Below are 21,171 nucleotides of genomic sequence, written 5' to 3'. Positions count from 1 at the left end.
AAATAAATAAATAAATAAATAAATTTATATATAAATAAATAAAAAATACCAAAATTAAAACAAAATTGTATATATAATTGTTTTGTGTAATAACTTTATCGATGAGTTATTTAGTTTCGATTAAAAATGTTCACATATTTGTTAGGGACACTAGTTTAAAATACTCCTTTTATTCGCTGATACATATGTATTAACTGACATGATTTGCTTGTTAGTCTAACCCGTCCCATGTTGTGTGTTTAAAGCCTTGAAAATAACATCATAATTTACAGCATATGTCTAATTAATAATACATTCACCATAGTTTGCAATTTTCTTTGTTTATTTCATAAACCATGCTGAGATAATACATGCAGTTTCTATCTGCATTGTCGAATATAAAGTAATCATGGTCATCATCATCATGATCATCATGATCATGATCATCATCATCAGCAGCAGCAGCAGTAGCAGCAGCAGCAACATCATCAGCATCATCATCATCAGCAGCAGCAGCAGTAGCAGCAGCAGCAGCATCATCATCAGCATCATCATTATCATGATCATCATCATCATCATCATCATCATCATCATCATCAACAGTAGGAGCATTATCAAACCGCATCGAAAGATAGTTTACAAAGACATCATCGCAATCAAGCTTATATACATTATAACTACACAATCAACGACAACGCTGTTTAACTATTGAATTTTATTTAATAATCATCAGTTTTATATGCATCAAAAAGCTTACAAAATTATTAAACAATCCGAAACAACCGTTTATCGTAATTAATTAGAAATATGCATATATAAAATATACATATTTAAGAACATACATCTAAACTGTTGAATTTATATGCATTTAAAAAATAAATACACTCCTTTTGTTATATATCCTTGAAAAGTAAATTTTATTGACCACTTTTTGAGGGTACAGTTATTAAATACGATCAAAACGACCTGCACTTTGCACAAAAATCAGATATACACACTTTAGTTTATGTTGAATATTAACTAATCAAGTTGTGTTAATTATAGAGAAAAAACGGAAATCATAAGTGATATGTCATGCAATAGTAATATATGAAGTCAAATGCTTTAAGAATAAGGCAGAATATGTTCAGTAAAATGCGCATACTTTAACGCGCATGTGTAAGACTGTATCAAACTCTTCATTTTTTTATAATTAATCAACACAAAAGAAAGCATTGAATTAAGCTATGTACAATTTAATAACATTTACACAAAACATTAAACCAAACGTAATTTAAAGTCTTATTGCGTTAAGTAGTGTGACACTTGCTCTGTAGCAAGAAGAAACATCGCCTATTGTTTTTTTTCGTGTATTTTAATTAAAGCATCTGACTTTATTTATTATTTCGGAGCTAAATTGACGTGATTGTGTTTATTAAAATAATCCATCAATCTAACAGAAAAGCTCGTGCGAATGTGTATCTTTTAAAGATGGATGGATATTTACAAATATATACTTGTCATTGAATGTCACTACAAATTAGACTGCGATCATTTTAAAATCGAAATATTATGTGTCTACTATATTGTTTTGTCAAATAACACAAGTGGTATATTCATCAACACAGTATAAAAGCATACTGCTATAGCTTAATTGCGTGTATGAAACAAAAAAACAACATATATTTGACACATAGTGTCAACAAAGTTTCGATTTGTTCAAAGTGCCACACGCACTTCAGGGCATTAATAACAATTGATTTATATTAATATACTGACCAACAACAGCATAAAGTTATGCATGGCATTGAGTCTGGACGTATATAAAGTCGTATATAAAGTCAATTATTTTTCTGCCATTCATACATTCAACGAATCTTTAATAAACATATTCTTTAACGCTAAGTTCATCGTTGGCAGCATCATCAACGCCACTTATGTCACGTACAGACATGGCAAAACAGGCAAAAACTGGCAGGCTCTTCAAGCGTTTTGGATTTGACAAGCACTTTGCACAAAACGCAAATACAAATATTTTTTATGCATTTTAATTATCAAAGTGTCGTAAATTATATACAAAAGAGGACAATCAAATCGATGATGTCGTGCAATCTTTATAGATAAAGTCAACGGAATGAAAAGTGCACAGTTAAATACTCATGCTTCAACGCGAACTACTTAAATTGTAACACTGTGTTCGAAATTGTTTATTGCATGAAAACAAAGACATACGTTCAATTAAAACATATACCATACTATTTACACGAAATATAAACGTAATGTGATTATACAGCTTAATTATTCCTTTTAATAATGTGACACGAAACATGCCAGCTTGTGTATCTTAATTGCCATGTCTGAAATGCAACAGCACAATATGCTAGCATAATGTTATAACTGAAGTGCATGCATAAAGCGAACAAAACATAAGTGTACGCATAACGTAAAAAAAGTTTGATTTTTAAAAAGTATAACGCACACTATAACGCTTGAATAACACTAGTTTCAAATTAATTAAATGTCTAACAACAACACACACTTATTTATAAGAATGAGTCTGGATTTATCTGAAGTCCTATTGAAATTCGACTACATTTGAATCTTTTCATAAGTTTAGCGAATCTTTCATATGCATCATGTTTCATGCTTAAGCCACGGTGAGCAGGGTCATCAACACCACCAATGTAAAGTACAGGCATGGTAGAATAAGATTCAGTTACATATATTTGGAATCTTTTAACTACAACATTCGTCCGTGAAACCAGTTCTTGTTCAATTGGAATGTATTTCTGTAGTGGGATTCGTTTTTGATTATCAAGAAAAGCACATTCTAGATTAATCTCAATTGCATGCGAACATGCAGCCAGTGTGTCCACAAGGTCCCGTAATTCGGAGGGAAGCAATGTGGTAAAGTAGATATTCAAATACTTCAATGATCGTGGTACCTGCAGCGCAATGTATTTATGGACATATAGTGTAAGAGTTTCCAGCTCTGTGAGTGATGATAGCGACTGAGACAACGACTCTGCATGCTCCACTATCAAACCTCCCCACTTACTGCACACACTCAGTCTCAATCCTCTCCTCACACCACTCAGACTCAGTCTATTGATGTTCAGACCACTCAGAGCCTCCCATAGACCAGGACTGTCTACATTCACACTTAAACTAAGTGTTTCCAACTGTTTGAGAGATAATAGCGACTGCTTCAGAGACGTCGCATACTCTAGTTCAAAATCTAAACAGACGTCACTCAAACGCATACTCAGACTCAGATTCTTGATACTCAGACCATTGAGAGCCTTCCACAGACAAGGGCTGTATACACCCACACTAATACTAATTGTTTCCAACTGTTTGATAGATAATAGCGACTGCTTCAGAGACGTCGCATACTCTATTTCAAAATCTAAACAGACGTCACTCAAACTCAGACTCAGACTGAGACCCAGACTCAGACTTAGACTCTTGACACTCAGACCATGGAGAGCCTCACACAGACCAGGTGCGTCATAGTCTACTTCAATACTTAGCATTTCTAGCCGTGTCAGCGAGGCTAACGACTGAGACAATGACTCTGTATGCTGTAATATCCAAAAAATACTCAGACTCAGACTTTTGATACTTAGACCATGAAGAGCCTCCCACATACCAGGTGCGTCATCGTGTACTTCAATACTAAGCATTTCTAGCCGTGTAAGCGAGGCTAACGACTGAGACAATGACTCTGTATGCTTCAATTCCCAACTTCTCAGACTCAGACTCCTAATATTCAAACCGTGAAGAGTCTTCCACTGATCAGGTGACTGAGGTATGCTATGCTTCACTTTAATACTAAGTTCGTCCAGCTGTAAGAGCAATACAATCGTCTGAGTCAACGACTCTTTATGATTTTCTCGAAAAGCTTTACAACGACCATCCGTACTCAGACTAGTGATATTCAGACCATTGAGAGCTATCAACAGACTTGTATCAAGTAAGGTCACTGCTATTTGTTTATTTTCTTTTTTTATTTTTACACGGCCAGTTTTACATAATTTGCAGACTGCGCCCTCTACGCACGACGTTATTTCACAGTAATTCAGCACACACTTCACCTTATGATCAAGTGTCAGCAGACTGCTGAGCAGACTGCATAGCGACGTATAGGAACATGTGACACACCTTAACACAATATATTCTATAGAGGGCAGTAGTGGAGAAGGGTCTGTGTACTGGCTTGGATCGGAACTGTTTAGAACAATCCAGACCGGAAGTTCCAATGAGGCCACATCGGAAAAATCTGAAAAAAATGAAATAGTGACTATATAGTGAATACGGTCATATTAGTTCTATATTTACGAATTAAAACATTGAAATTAATCAACCGTAAGATCATATTATAATACCTCTGCATCTGAAGCATTAAAGTGGTGCCGTTTGTTTGAAATTTTTAATTAAATTAATCCTATTATTCGAATAGTTCATTCAAATTATTAATACCTAAACGTTTTCATGTAACATATGTGTATCTGAGTGTTATATTAACACTGTGTTGTATACTATAATAATTTAAATTCTATATGTACTTTGATATAAATGTTGAAATTCTAATTCACTGCATTTTTCGTATGATAAACTCATTTTTATTATAACGCATTGTCCTTATCTTCATGCACAAAAATAAAACCCTGAGATAGTTTATATCAAAACACCTCAAAACGATTTTCGCCCTGATATTTTGTAAATTTGACATGCAATTAAAATAAGTCCCATAAATAAAGAATCTTGCACGAGTTGTCATATCATACCATATTTTATTAAACGAGTTCAGGAATTGTGTTAGCAAACGAGCCTTTGGCGAGCTTAATAACGGTTTTCCTGGACGAGTTAAATAAAATATCGTATGAAATGACAACGAGTGTCAGATCTTTTTTATCACACGCTTTTAAATGAGCAAATTTAAAACATATTTACGCAAACATAGTGATAAATCCCGAATGGTGTTCACATTTTGTGACGTCATTTGACGTTGCAACGTCATTTCAGTAAAATAACAAAATCCGATTGGTCAATTGAACGAAAATAAACCAATGAAAACGCTTAAATAGTATTTGGCACATGTGTTAGATAAACATTTACGTAATGGTTATATTACATTGGAAACAGGGTATGACGTGTGATAAAATAAGATAATTTATAGTTAAATGCGATTCATCGAACATAACAACACAGCTTTTTTTAAACCGGAATAAATGCCTTAAGGCGCTTTATCTACAGATATAAAACTGATCTGAATAATGTCGGAAAGGTTTGTAGTCGAGTACATCACCCTGCCTTGTAACATTATTATGATATTTACTTGTATATTCGCTATTCGTCATGCCAACTGAATTTTTTGCATATGCTGTTGAACAACTCATTGTTCGTTAGTGCTTCACGAGGCTAATGTGTCGTCCCTTAATTATAACTGCTTTTATCATTTGTGTATTATTGTTTTTGCAAACTGTTGCTTGCTTACTGCATCGATGAAAGGTCAATGTTTTGCTATTTTCGTTTGTTTCGTATTATGTCTCTCCGACGTGAAGTAGACTATGTAGTTTGCGAATGAAGCGATTTATTTTTGTATTTTGACTTTTTATTAGAGTATATGCAGCTAGTTTATTATTGTATCTAATATTACTATTGACGGGAGACAAACCGATAGTTTCCGGGCTGTAAACTTTATTTGTTGGACTTCGATTTTGGCGTGTGAGCAGATTTCGATGAAACTATATTCAACACACAGATAAGTGTTTTATAGGGGTAAATAAGTAACGAAATATGTTTATTTGCATATTACAAAATATATCTGATAAATGATACACACGAACATTGTGATTATTTGAACTTTGTTTTTTTGTACAAGATTTGAACTGAGTCGCATGTATTAAAAAGGGCAAACTGAATGTGAAAGTCGTTCACCTGGCTAGCATGACACTCAATACTCAAACAGGACCGTATTAAGATCATAGTCGCTTAATATTTTAAATTATCTAGATAAACTATTAAACAATGTTAATAAACGGTGAAACACATAAAATGAAAAGAAATGTTGTTGGATTCAATTGAATATCGATTTAAATTCACTCTTGATCATATAAAAAATATTTTCACTCGTGGCTGCGACACTCGTGAACATATTATTTTATATGACCACCCGTCTAATAAAATCGATATTCCATCAAATCCAACGAATATATCATCAATCTATATTTATATTGTATCAATATATCTTAATTCCAAGCAATCAATTAAAAAATAATTTGCAAAAAGCTTTAAGGGAATCGAAATTGTGTTAGCAAATAAGCCATATGTGCGAAAAAGCAATTAGAACTCTTTCGCATTCAAAAGGGTGGTGTGTGGAAAAGTTGCATCTGAAAGATTGTATCTGTGCTGAAAAAATAGTGTTAACATAATATTGTTTGTTTAGATAAAGATATGTTATTTTCATTTTGAAGTTTCAAAAATAGGTTTTAGAAAAAATACGTATTTTTCGCGCTTACTAATTTCAGAATGCTTTTCATGGATTCTTATTTCCTAAAATTTGATCAGATATTTGTAAAGCATTTTCTGTTCGCTTATGAGAATGTTTTTGTAAAAATATGTGTATACATACTAATATACATAATATGATAATACACAGTATTGAAATGATAGCATTTGTTCCCTATGACCTTTTACCCAATGAAATCCATCGACTTGAATTCAATTGAATTGATCGCCGTAAGGAGCCAATGAAATTTGCTCAATAAATGAACATTTCATGTTTGTTTTGTATTATTTAATGAACAACTGGCCGATTTAAATATGTGCCATTAATGATTATTGAAAAATGTTCATTATTATCTAATATCAATTTAGTTATAATTCGATAAGCGCCATCTCAAAATACTAAGTGTAACACGGTTCATAAAACGTACAAAAGCATGCTTTTACTAGTGATCAGCAGTAAATTATATGCTTTTGAATTACATATAAATAATAATTATCTAAAAAACGTATAACATTAGCTATAAGTTGTTTGCATAATTACACTTAAGCAATTAATGAGTGATATTTACGTGGACACTTTATCTTCGGAGAGTGATGTCATTCACGCGAATATCTTAACGTCAATGCAATAGATATTGCCATGATGACTCTAAATTTCCGAACACTGTTTGGAATATATTTGTGAATCTAAATTATGACCTAAAAACAAGTGTTACTGTTTAGTTTCCGTTAATGTATAGTAAGAACGCTATGTTTATCAGATGTCAATAAGTGTGTTTAATAGATTGTAAATAATAAATACTATGCATATGTTTATGTTTATTTATGTATGTGTTGTTATATGACTTGTTATGAGATGTGAAGTACTTAGTACCATAATCGTGCATAATCATGAATATGGCCCATGCACCTGTCATTTTACTGGGAGAATGCAACGTCACGCTTTATTACTTGTGAAAGGCATCCACGTGATCATGTTAAACATGAAGGTGATAATTGTTTTGCTAAAGCGTAAGAAAGTGGTAAAATAAATGTGTATGACCAATAATGCTTTATGCAAGCATAACATTAGACATTGTAGCTGTGACGCCATATTGATGGGTCCAATTGCGCCATTCAAGACTTTGATATGCATACTGATAAACTGCTCGTATGACCAACCACGTTCCACCTGCGACATTCGAGACTTTGATATGCATTCTGATATACTGCTCTTATGACCAGCCACGGTCAACTTGCACCATTCAAGACTTTGATATGCATAATGATATACTGCCCTCATAACCAGCTATGATAAACTTGCGCCATCCAAGACTTTGATACACATACTGATATATTGCTCATTTGACCAGCCACGGTCCACTTGCGTCATTCATGACTTTGATTTACACACTGATATACTGCTCTAATGACCAGCCATGGTCCACCTGCGCCATCCAAGACTTTGATACACATACTGATATACTGCTCATTTGACCAGCCACGGTCCACTTGCGTCATTCATGACTTAGATTTACACACTGATATACTGATCTAATGACCAGCCATGGTCCACCTGCGCATTCAATACTTTGGTATGCATACTGATATACTGCTCTAATGACCTGCCATGGTCCACCTGCGCCATTCAATACTTTGATATGCATACTGATATACTGCTTTTATGACCAGCCACGGTCCACTTGCGTCATTCATGACTTAGATTTACACACTGATATACTGATCTAATGACCAGCCATGGTCCACCTGCGCATTCAATACTTTGGTATGCATACTGATATACTGCTCTAATGACCAGCCATGGTCCACCTGCGCCATTCAATACTTTGGTATGCATACTGATATACTGCTCTAATGACCAGCCATGGTCCACCTGCGCCATTCAATACTTTGATATGCATACTGATATACTGCTTTTATGACCAGCCACGGTCCACTTGAGCCGTTCAATACTTTGTTATGCATACTGATATACTGCTCTTATGACCAGCCACGGTCCACTTGCGCCATTCAATACTTTGATATGCATACTGATATACTGCTCTTATGACCAGCCACGGTCCACTTGCGCCATTCAATACTTTGTTATGCATACTGATATACTGCTCGTATGACCAGCCACGGTCCACTTGCGCCATTCAATACTTTGTTATGCATACTGATATACTGCTCGTATGACCAACCACGATCCACCTGCGCCATTCAATACTTTGATATGCATACTGATATACTGCTCTTATGACCAGCCACGGTCAACTTGCGCCATTCAATACTTTGTTATGCATACTGATATACTGCTCGTATGGCCAGCCACGGTCCACTTGCGCCATTCATGACTTTGATATGCATACTGATATACTGCTCTTATGACCAGCCACGGTCAACTTGCGCCATTCAATACTTTGATATGCATACTGATATACTGCTCTTATGACCAGCCACGGTCCTCTTGCGCAATTCAATACTTTGATATGCATTCTGATACATGCTCGTATGACCAGCCACGGTCCACCTGCGCCATTCAATACTTTGATATGCATACTGATATACTGCTCTTATGACCAGCCACGGTCCACCTGCGCTATTCAATACTTGGATATGCATACTGATATACTGCTCTTATGACCAGCCACGGTCCATTTGCGCCATTCAATACTTTGTTATGAATACTGATATACTGCTCGTATGGCCAGCCACGGTCCACTTGCGCCATTCAATACTTTGGTATGCATACTGATATACTGCTCTTATGACCAGCCACGGTCCACTTGCACAATTCAATACTTTGATATGCATACTGATATACTGCTCTTATGACCAGCCACGGTCCACTTGCGCCATTCAATACTTTGGTATGCATACTGATATACTGCTCTTATGACCAGCCACGGTCCACTTGCGCCATCCAAGACTTTGATACACATACTGATATACTGCTCATATAACCAGCCACGGTCCACTTGCGCCATTCAATACTTTGATATGCATACTGATATACTGCTCGTATGACCAGCCACGGTCCACTTGCGCCATTCAATACTTTGATATGCATACTGAAATACTGCTCGTATGAGCAGCCAAGGTCCACCTGCGCCATTCAATACTTTGATATGCACACTGATATACTGCTCGTATGACCAGCCACGGTTCACCTGCGCCATTCAATACTTTGATATGCATACTGATATACTGCTCTTATGACCAACCACGGTCCACTTGCGCCATTCAATACTTTGATATGCATACTGATATACTGCTCGTATGACCAGCCACGGTCCACCTGCGCCATTCAATACTTTGATATGCATACTGATATACTGCTCGTATGACCAGCCACGGTCCACTTTCACCATTTAATACTTTGATATGCATACTGATATACTGCTCGTATGACCAGCCACGGTCCACCTGCGCCATTCAATACTTTGATATGCATACTGATATACTGCTCGTATGACCAGCCACGGTCTACCTGCGTCATTCAATACTTTGATATGCACACTGATATACTGCTCGTATGACCAGCCACGGTCCACCTGCGCCATTCAATACTTTGATATGCATACTGATATACTGCTCTTATGACCAACCACGGTCCACTTGCGCCATTAATACTTTGATATGCATACTGATATACTGCTCGTATGACCAGCCACGGTCCACCTGCGCCATTCAATACTTTGATATGCATACTGATATACTGCTCGTATGAGCAGCCACGGTCCACCTTCGCTATTCAATACTTTGATATGCATACTGATATACTGCTCGTATGACCAGCCACGGTCCACTTTCGCCATTTAATACTTTGATATGCATACTGATATACTGCTCGTATGACCAGCCATGGTCCACCTGCGCCATTCAATACTTTGATATGCATACTGATATACTGCTCGTATGACCAGCCACGGTCCACCTGCGCCATTCAATACTTTGATATGCACACTGATATACTGCTCGTATGACCAGCCACGGTCCACCTGCGCCATTCAATACTTTGATATGCATACTGATATACTGCTCTTATGACCAACCACGGTCCACTTGCGCCATTCAATACTTTGATATGCATACTGATATACTGCTCTTATGACCAGCCATGGTCCACTTGCGCCATTCAATAATTTGTTATGAATACTGATATACTGCTCGTATGACCAACCACGGTCCACTTGACCCATTCAATACTTTGATATGCATACTGATATACTGCTCTTATAACCAGCCACGGTCCACTTGCGCCATTCAATACTTTGATATGCATACTGATATACTGCTCGTATGACCAGCCACGGTCCACCTGCGCCATTCAATACTTTGATATGCACACTGATATACTGCTCTTATGACCAGCCACGGTCCACTTGCGCCATTCAATACTTTAATATGCATACTGATATACTGCTCTTATGACCAACCATGGTCCACTTGCGCCATTCAATACTTTGATATGCATACTGATATACTGCTCTTATAACCAGCCACGGTCCACTTGCGCTATTCAATACTTTGATATGCATACTGATATACTGCTCTTATGACCAGCCACGGTCCACTTGACCAATTCAATACTTTGGTATGCATACTGATATACTGCTCTTATGACCAGCCACGGTCAACTTGCGCCATTCAATACTTTAATATACATACTGATATTCTGCTAATATGACCAGCCACGGTCCACCTGCGCTATTCAATACTTTGATATGCATACTGATATACTGCTCTTATGACCAGCCACGGTCCACCTGCGCCATTCAATACTTTAATATACATACTGATATACTGCTAATATGATCAGCCACGGTCCACTTGCGCAATTCAATACTTTGATATGCATACTGATATACTACTCGTATGACCAGCCACGGTCCACTTGCGCCATTCAATACTTTGATATGCATACTGATATACTGCTCTAATGACCAGCCACGGGGTCCACCTGCGCCATTCAATACTTTGATATGCATACTGATATACTGCTCTTATGACCAACCATGGTCCACTTGCGCCATTCAATACTTTGATATGCATACTGATATACTGCTCGTATGACCAGCCACGGTCCACTTGCGCCATTCAATACTTTGATATGAATACTGATATACTTCTCTTATGACCAACCATGGTCCACTTGCGCCATTCAATACTTTGATATGCATACTGATATGCTGCTCTTATGACCAACCATGGTCCACTTGCGCCATTCAATACTTTGATATGCATACTGATATACTTCTCGTATGACCAGCCACGGTCCACTTGCGCCATTCAATACTTTGATTTGAATACTGATATACTGCTCTTATGACCAACCATGGTCCACTTGCGCTATTCAATACTTTGATATGCATACTGATATACTGCTCTTATGACCAACCATGGTCCACTTGCGCCATTCAATACTTTGATATGCATACTTATATACTGCTCTTATAACCAGCCACGGTCCACTTGCGCCATTCAATTCTTTGATATGCATACTGATATACTGCTATTATAACCAGCCACGGTCCACTTGCGCCATTCAATACTTTGATATGCATACTGATATACTGCTCGTATGACCAGCCACGGTCCACATGCGCCATTCAATACTTTGATATGCATACTGATATACTGCTCTTATGACCAGCCACGGTCCACTTGCGCTATTCAATACTTTGGTATGCATACTGATATACTGCTCTTATGACCAACCATGGTCCACTTGAGCCATTCAATACTTTGGTATGCATACTGATATACTGCTCTTATGACCAGCCATGGTCCACTTGACCCATTCAATACTTTGATATGAATACTGATATACTGCTCTTATGACCAACCATGGTCCACTTGAGCCATTCAATACTTTGGTATGCATACTGATATACTGCTCTTATGACTAGCCACGGTCCTCTTGAGCCATTCAATACTTTGATATGCACACTGATATACTGCTCTTATGACCAGCCACGGTCCTCTTGAGCCATTCAATACTTTGATATGAATACTGATATACTGCTCTTATGACCAGCCATGGTCCACTTGCGCCATTCAATACTTTGATATGCACACTGATACACTGCTCTTATGACCAACCCCGGTCCACTCGCGCCATTCAATACTTTGATATGAATACTGATATACAGCTCTTATGACCAGCCACGGTCCACTTGCGCCATTCAAGACTTTGATATGCATAATGATATACTGTTCTTATGACCAGCCACGGTCCACTAGCGCAATTCAAGACTTTGATATGCATAATGATATACTGCTCGTATGACCAGCCACGGTCCACTTGCGCCATTCAATACTTTGATATGAATACTGATATACTGCTCGTATGACCAACCACGGTCCACTTGCGCTATACAATACTTTGATATGCATACTGATATACTGCTCGTATGACCAACAACGGTCCACCTGCGCCATTCAATACTTTGATATGCATACTGATATACTGCTCGTATGACCATCCACGGTCCACTTGCGCCATTCAATACTTTGATATGCATACTGATATACTGCTCTTATGACCAACCATGGTCCACTTGCGCCATTCAATACTTTGGTATGCATACTGATATACTGCTCGTATGACCAGCCACGGTCCTCTTGCGCCATTCAATACTTTGATATGCATACTGATATACTGCTCTTATGACCAACCATGGTCCACTTGCGCCATTCAATACTTTGGTAGGCATACTGATGTACTGCTCTTATGACCAGCCACGGTCCACTTGCGCCATTCAATACTTTGATATGCATACTGATATACTGCTCTTATGACCAGCCACGGTCCTCTTGAGCCATTCAATACTTTGATATGCATACTGATATACTGCTCTTATGACCAACCATGGTCCACTTGCGCCATTCAATACTTTGGTATGCATACTGATATACTGCTCGAATGACCAGCCACGGTCCACTTGAGCCATCCAATACTTTGATATGCATACTGATATACTGCTCTTATGACCAACCATGGTCCACTTGCACCATTCAATACTTTGGTATGCATACTGATATACTGCTCTTATGACCAGCCACGGTCCACCTGCGCCATTCAATACTTTGATTTGAATACTGATATACTGCTCTTATGACCAGCCACGGTCCACTTGCGCCATTCAATACTTTGATATGCATACTGATATACTGCTCTTATGACCAGCCACGGTCCTCTTGAGCCATTCAATACTTTGATTTGAATACTGATATACTGCTCGTATGACCAGCCATGGTCCACTTGAGCCATTCAATACTTTGATAAGCATTCTGATTTACCGCTATTATGACCAGTCACGGTCCATTTCGCAATTCAATATTTTGATATGCATACTGATTTACCGCTCTTATGACCAGTCACGGTCCATTTCGCAATTCAAGACTTTGATATGCATACTGATATACTGCTTTTATGAGTATAAGAGTCTTAGCAATTTATGCTTAAACAGTGCTCTTATGAATTATGGGAGATGCTGTAGTTGTGTGTTTGATTTGTGAAATGTGCTCAAATATTTTCTATTAAACGTTACATAGCTACCATATTCACTTTATGTAGAACTCAGAATTTCAGAATTTACTAACACAAACCAAGTTGAAAGAATACAAAATTATAAATATAACTATAACTAACTAACTAAATAAATATATATATATATAACTATAACTAAATAAATTTATTTATATATTTATATTATTTATTATGAAAACAATGTCGTATATGGTGGAACTACGAAACTAAGTCGAATGAATCAGAACATTCAACTAAGATATAAGATTAAGGTACAAATGAACACAGTTCATTTAAAAACAGCTCGTTAAAGATTTAAATGAATAATTTTGAACAATTTCAATGTTAACCCAGTTATGCCTAGCGTCTAGAAAAAAGGCCTTGGCAAACAGCGTAGACCCAGATGAGACGCCGCATGATGCGGCGTCGTCTCATCTGGTTCTGCAATGTTTGCTTAAAGGAATTTCCGTGAGGAATATTCTAAATATAGAAATAAATATACTAGACGTCCCCGACTTTGGTAATAAATTGATCCAATTTACAAGGATGGGAGAGTTCACTAGGCATAAATGGGTTAAGGCGACAAAAATAAAAAAACATAAGTAGGAAGAATAATATAAGATAAATTCGTAACCATTTGTTTCGTATTATTTAAACCATATAAGAACAATATTTGTGTAATTTTTGGTAAGAGCGAAACGAGTCAAGGCAACATGTTTTCCATAAATATTAAAATAATACTGTTTTTAAGATTTCAATATTTATATTTCAAATATATGTCTTACAGTGAATCCTTCAATAGTTTATTGAGTTACTTTAAATCACAAAGAACTTGTTCGCTCTTAACACAAATTAATAAGAATTATTCAATGGAACAAGTTTCGAAGTGCAGATTTTGCAATTTTTTTTATAATATTCTTATTTTCAAAATGTGATAGTATTGCTATCAAATTACGAAAGTAAATTGATAATTAAAGTTATTTTTAAAACTGTTTTAACAGGTTTCGCTTTTAACACCGAGTACAACACATATAACATTTCAGTGCAAAAAAGGTTATACTTTATTATACATATCGTCTTTGATTCAAAAATACAAACATGTTTAAAAACTGAGAAGAGCAGACTGTATTTTTTTTTAATGATAAAGCCTTCATTCTTTAAATTAGTCCTCTGATATTCTTTTAACACTCCCGTTTTTGTTTAATTCACTTAAATCGGTTTTTCTGTCGATACGTATTATTTAATCTTAATTAATTGTCAATGGTTTCGTGGTTTCACACCATTATTCATTAATTTATTGTTCACTTAAAGATTACGCGATATTGGAAATGTATGTAATTTTGATTTTGTTTCAAATGGAAATTGGTAATTGTGTAATGTTTTCATATTTTGGAAAATGCTGTTTACCGCTACTTTAAAAATAATTAATGAATTTAAATAATATTGTAATAATGCTTGCAATGTTTCATTATTTCCTACATTTTGTTATCTCACTAAATTGCCCTATACAAACACACGCTGGAAAAAATGCGAAACCATCATTACATCACTATCATTTGTTGTGCTGCTCTGATAGCGACATTATGATGATCTATGGCACGTAAACATAAATATATAAATATATTGTGTTTTTACTATTTCTAAACATCATAAAAGTTCACGTTATTAATATATTATTGGTGTGCATGTCTGTTTACTGCCTGACACAATTTATCATAAGCTAAGTACAGTAATTATGAAAAATCATACAAAAACATGTACCTTGTTCATTATAGACATCGAATGATCTTTACAAACATTTAACTTTATGGTATATTTACCTTTAAGCAATATGCCGCCTCCCTGTAGGTGTAACTTTTGCAGCTTCCGACACAATGATATGTCCAGCGTTATATGAGATGCTGACTCGTCATTTTGATACTTGTCAACTTCCAAGGAAAGAACATTTGACGCATTATTTGTCCAAATCCTATGTAGGTCTATGATATTATCATTATCGAAGCTGAAGCGACTTAGTCTAAGGCGAATGTCGTTATGTCCGTTTGCAACAGCTTCTCGGAGTCCTGTCAGTATGGTGTCTTGAAACCTGTAGTTTCGAAGCCAGACGTCGTAGTTAGAATTTGGCATAACATGGTGCTGCTCCATCATGCTTGATAGCGAGTCCACACTCGATACATCCAGTCCACACAGGAATATAAACACCTGTGATATTTCGCGATATGCATCATTGTGACGTTTAAGATACACAGAAATAACGCCATCAACAAGATGGGTATTGCGGGCAATATGATAAGCAGCGAGGAATTCCTGCATGCTCAAGTGGATAAACGAAAATGAAGATGCCGATCGCAGTGACGAAGTGTTTCGTGCTGACGACAAAATTCCGGATTTTAATGCAAATTCCTTTTGTTCCCTTTCATTCAACTTAAATTTCCTTAATTCGGTGTCAGTAAACACTAGTGAGTTTTCCCTTGCATTTACAAACAACAAATGAAATGCTAGTTCGGCAAGGCGATTTAGGGATTCCATATTGGGCTGTATGTATTGAGTCCCTGTGAAGCATCGAAATGGGGGCTGTTCAAATGTACACATTTCACTGTTCGGTTTCTTAAACAGACTTTCCAGTAAAAGGATGTATATTTCACACTTCGAGCCTTTGAGTTCTGTTCCCTCTGCATATGAACAAACGATTGCAGAGAGCATCATTGGAGATAACAGTAAATTGTAGAGCTTCTGTTTCGCTATGTAATTCTTAAATGCTGAGTATTTAATTTTAAGATCATCCTTATCTACCAAACGGCTCAGGAGAATTCTGCTGAGCTCAAACGGCTTGTTTATTCCTTCCAATTGCACCGATGTATACATGTCCGATAGCATAATTTTACTTACAGCCAATTTCCAAGGTCGTGTTGAAAATAACATCACACACTTGCTGTGATCTACTACCAATGTCGGTATGTTGTGATGATCTCCAGGTCCGGTCCACTCATCTAGACCATCAAGTAGTACCAAGCATTGTTCACGTTTCATTATCTCATTCAATAGTATGTACGCCTTCGCACGGTCTTCATAGGAGTATATCGAGTCTATTATTTGCTCTTTAATCAATGTATATACGTCGAATTGTTTTACCGAATTTCTCAATGTGATATGGAAAACGAACACAAAGCCTTGCAGAACATCGACATCACTAAAGAAAATTGATCTGTTATCAGATGCACTACAAACATGCGGTTCCCCACACCAGTCTAGGGCCATCTTTGCTAAGAACGTTGTTTTTCCAGACCCCGCCTCACCTTGAAGAAATATTCGTGGGTTAACTGTGTCGTCTGTAAACAACACATCCTTGTACTGTGTAACCTGTGAGTCTGTTTTCTTAAACGTACCTCTGTCCTGGGACATTTGAACAATTTTTGGCGACAAATAAACATCTCCTACTTTTTCTTGTATGTAGTCATTCAATGGAGATATAGTAACTCGACTTAAAGTGTCACTGTATAGTTTCTTCGTACGCTCTATCAGTTCTGAAATCGGAACGTTATTTATTCATGTTACGTATTATTAGTAGTAGTAGCAGATGTTTGTTGTTACCATGGATATACTCGTTTATAATTGTAATTTTAATTGACTAAGTTACAAACTTAGCTCGTTATCATAGACAATGTTCATAAAGATTGAACAATACATGTGGCCTCTAGAGTGTTCAAAGATTTTTTCTTAATTTTCATCCCAAAGGACCCAGGTTCGAACTTAGCATAACTGTTATTAGAGCATTTGTCCTGAGCAAGATACCATAACATTTGACAGTGAATATGGTCTTGTGATTATATACTGGAGTATACATATTAATTGTACTTTTAAAATTTGGGATCGTTATTATAGACTTTACATTTGATCTTCATATAATGAAATTGATGTTAATAATAATCGACCCATATTTAGTTAAATGTATAACTAAAAATGGGCGCTTGCTTCTAACAAATACTCTAGACTTGGCTAATGTTTAATAAATAATGTTCTCAGTTATTTCCACATCTATAATATTCGTAGGTCTATCCATATCTGTTATGGGTAAATCTATGCTTTAGCCTAACGGTACACAATACATTTGAATGCTATTAAAATATCAAATCCCATTTAAATTGTGATTAGTTATATAGTAAAAAGTTGACATATTGGTTTACAAAGTTACACGTTTTCAATTGGTTGACATGTTCAATCAAAAAATTCTTTTTAATTTTGAACGAGTATGCAATGCTTTAACATATTGAAAAAAATATTGCTAGTTTTGCTATACAGTCAACATATAATTGTTCTTTAATGTTGTATATACTAAGTCATATCATTACACAATTGTCGCTCAATATAGGGATTGTTGCGGAAAATAGTACTTTACTGTGCTCAAGTAGGTAACTCAATAAGATATCTGAAATGTTATTATGTGTGTTATATTATTTAATAGTACTTTGTTATTTAAACGCGCCATATATCTGCCCTTTTCCCAAAGGTGTAGATTATATGCCAAGCGATACATTTTTCCTCAATATTGCTCTTAATTTAACAATGAAAATAAACACGTATGAAGATAACATTTAAGGCACTGCGCCTGTGTTTTATGTTGTTATTCACAGATTTCGCATCCGTCAGAATTCCAAAATGTCAAACAATTGAGAAAAAGTATGGACATTACAATATTAGGATGAATTCATGAAATACGTGTATCCATCAACAACGGAGGATACATTTTAGATGCAATTAACACTTATTCATTATAAATGGACAACATGAATACGTGTCATGGTCACGACAGTGGGTTTGTTGACTGGATTTCATTCTTTATTCGTAAAGAAATACATTTTACAAAATTATCGTTCGCAAATCTCTGAGGAACAACATGTTGGTTGATATGTGTATACTGTTTGTAATTCTGTAAAGTACTGTGCTGACACGTGAAGGAAATGGAAGCTGATGAAAGGTAGACATATTAAATATATTGATCAAAGTCAGTTTAAAAATTCGATATAATAATAATTACACTTACGTTTGTGTGTTTATAGTTACGCATATACCATCAAATGTATCAATAACGCGTTTTAGCATGAACTTTAAACCGAATTTTCTTCCATAAACACGCCAGGCCTTTTTTCCATTCCACCCCCCGCCTATGTTACAAGAAATTCTGAAGTGGTCGAATTTCAAACATTTGTTAGATAAACTGAAACACCCACAACCCATGTTTCGACACAGATCACTATATTTCTAAAAAAGACAAAGTGCCATAACTCGGTCTTAACTGTTCAGAGTCACACTTTTGTTATTACAATCAACCACACATTTAGGTTATTTACGATTCCTTTTTTTTGATCATCTACACATTACACTGTGAACGTATGAGCATAACTAAACAAGAGATGTGTTTGTCAGAAACACAAATGCCCCCTTCTGCGCCGCTTTGAAGCAATATATTTTACCTTTGACATTGAAGGATGACATTGACCTTGACCTTTCACGACTTAAAATGACCAGCTTTATGAGATACACATGCATGCCAAATATCAATTAGCTATCTTCAATATTGCAAAAGTTATGACCAATGTTAAAGTTTTCGGACGGACGGTCAGACTCCATGTATTTGACCCTTGACCTTGAAGGATGACCTTGACCTTTCACCATTAAAAATGTGCAGCTTCATGAGATACACATGCATGCAAAATATCAAGTTGCTATCTTCAATATCGCAAAAGTTATGACCAATGTTAAAGTTTTCGGATTGACGGACAGACTGACTGACGGACTGACGGACAGTTCAAAATCTGTATGCTCCCCTTCGGAGGCATAAAAATGCACAAACGTGTCAGAAAATACATTTTGCAGCAGAACAACGGACGAAGGGCAATAATAATACAATAGTATCAGCCTAAATTGAGGTCAGACAGCCTACTACAAGTATCATGTATCTATAAAAAATAGTTCCCTGGTCAGAGTGTCGATGACATAACCGGCTTCCCTACTATGATGCCAAGATAATTCGGACTATTTGGTGATGAGGGTATCTGGGTAACCCAGCAGCACGAGTAATAAAAGCTGACAAAGTACGGGTGAACGTCAAAAACCAACCCAGGGGCAGTGGGTAGGTGACATACGTCAACGGAAAAGTAAGACATCCCCGCTCTACCACTAGGGCAGGGGAGCACATTAGTAAACGAACTTTTATTGAACATTCGATTTACTAACGACGCATACTGAGAATGACAATATGTACACTGTAGTGTTTAACACACGAGAGACTATCCGTTTTATGAATTTGCAGTTATTGATAGGAAACTTGAAGTAAAATTAAAGTCAGAAATACCTTTACAAGATTGCCCATAGGTCGATTCCACCGTCTTGCTCACATGTTCGTCTATAGCATGTGTACATTGTGCAGTGTGCTCATCAAGTTCCAGTTTACATTTGTCCGTATGCGCATTGAGATCCTTCTTCTCCGCTATATTACATTTTTCAGTGTGCTCATCAAGTTCCTGTTTACATTTGTCCAAGTGTGTATTGAGATCCTTCTTCTCCGCTATATTACATTTTGCAGTGTGCTCATCAAGTTCCTGTTTACATTTGTCCAAGTGTGTATTGAGAGCCTTCTTACATTGTTCAAGGTGCATCTGCATCTCAGACATAGATTTATCTGCTATATTTTCAACTGTCTTTAATGTATCTTGCGCAGCCTCTAGTAGACGAATCATTTCCTCCGTGGTTATCTTCAATGTATCCTGTTCCAGCTGTATTGTAAACAGGCTTATGATTTAAATGCGAAAACCTGATATTAATCATTTAACAAATGTTTCATAAATCCATTGTTTACAATTGTTTTATGAAGTTTTATCACTATAATTAGTTTAAATCACGATTGCTCTTCATCTTAAAGCAGCGTTATTATGATACTTTTATTCTTAGATAAGACAAGGTTATTAGCGTCTGATCAAATATCTGGTAACATACAACTAGCTGTTGACGATAAAGCGGAACAACCGAATTTAATTATACTAGTGAAGAGTAATCATAACGATATACAGGACACAAATTACCCACGTTTACTACTACATTTTAAGCCCGTCGTTTTTTTGTAATGGACCAAGTACGGATACTATAATGAATTTCATATCACAAAGTTACGTTTCTTTCATGTCTTG

General features: G+C 36.3%; 1 protein-coding gene across 7 annotated transcripts in view; it reads right to left on the bottom strand.

The window, feature by feature from the left end:
• Positions 1–502: 502 nt before the first annotated feature.
• LOC127851293 (uncharacterized) overlaps positions 503–21,171 on the bottom strand; it is a 38,494-nt gene continuing 17,825 nt past the window's right edge. For 5 of the 7 annotated variants that reach the window (XM_052384990.1, XM_052384987.1, XM_052384989.1 and 2 more), the window contains 3 exons: positions 20,340–20,760; positions 15,808–17,511; positions 503–4,240 (listed from right to left, as the gene is read on the bottom strand). In XM_052384990.1, coding sequence (XP_052240950.1) covers positions 2,502–4,240; positions 15,808–17,511; positions 20,340–20,760 — 3,864 coding nt within the window. In that variant the 3' untranslated portion in view covers positions 503–2,501. The remainder of the gene's footprint in view (positions 4,241–15,807; positions 17,512–20,339; positions 20,761–21,171) is intronic. The other 2 variants (XM_052384992.1, XM_052384994.1) reach the window with 1 other exon arrangement.

This window comes from Dreissena polymorpha, chromosome 11 (genome assembly GCF_020536995.1).
Source record: "Dreissena polymorpha isolate Duluth1 chromosome 11, UMN_Dpol_1.0, whole genome shotgun sequence".
Classification (NCBI taxonomy): domain Eukaryota; kingdom Metazoa; phylum Mollusca; class Bivalvia; order Myida; family Dreissenidae; genus Dreissena; species Dreissena polymorpha.
This window is presented reverse-complemented; position numbering and strand designations above follow the sequence as displayed.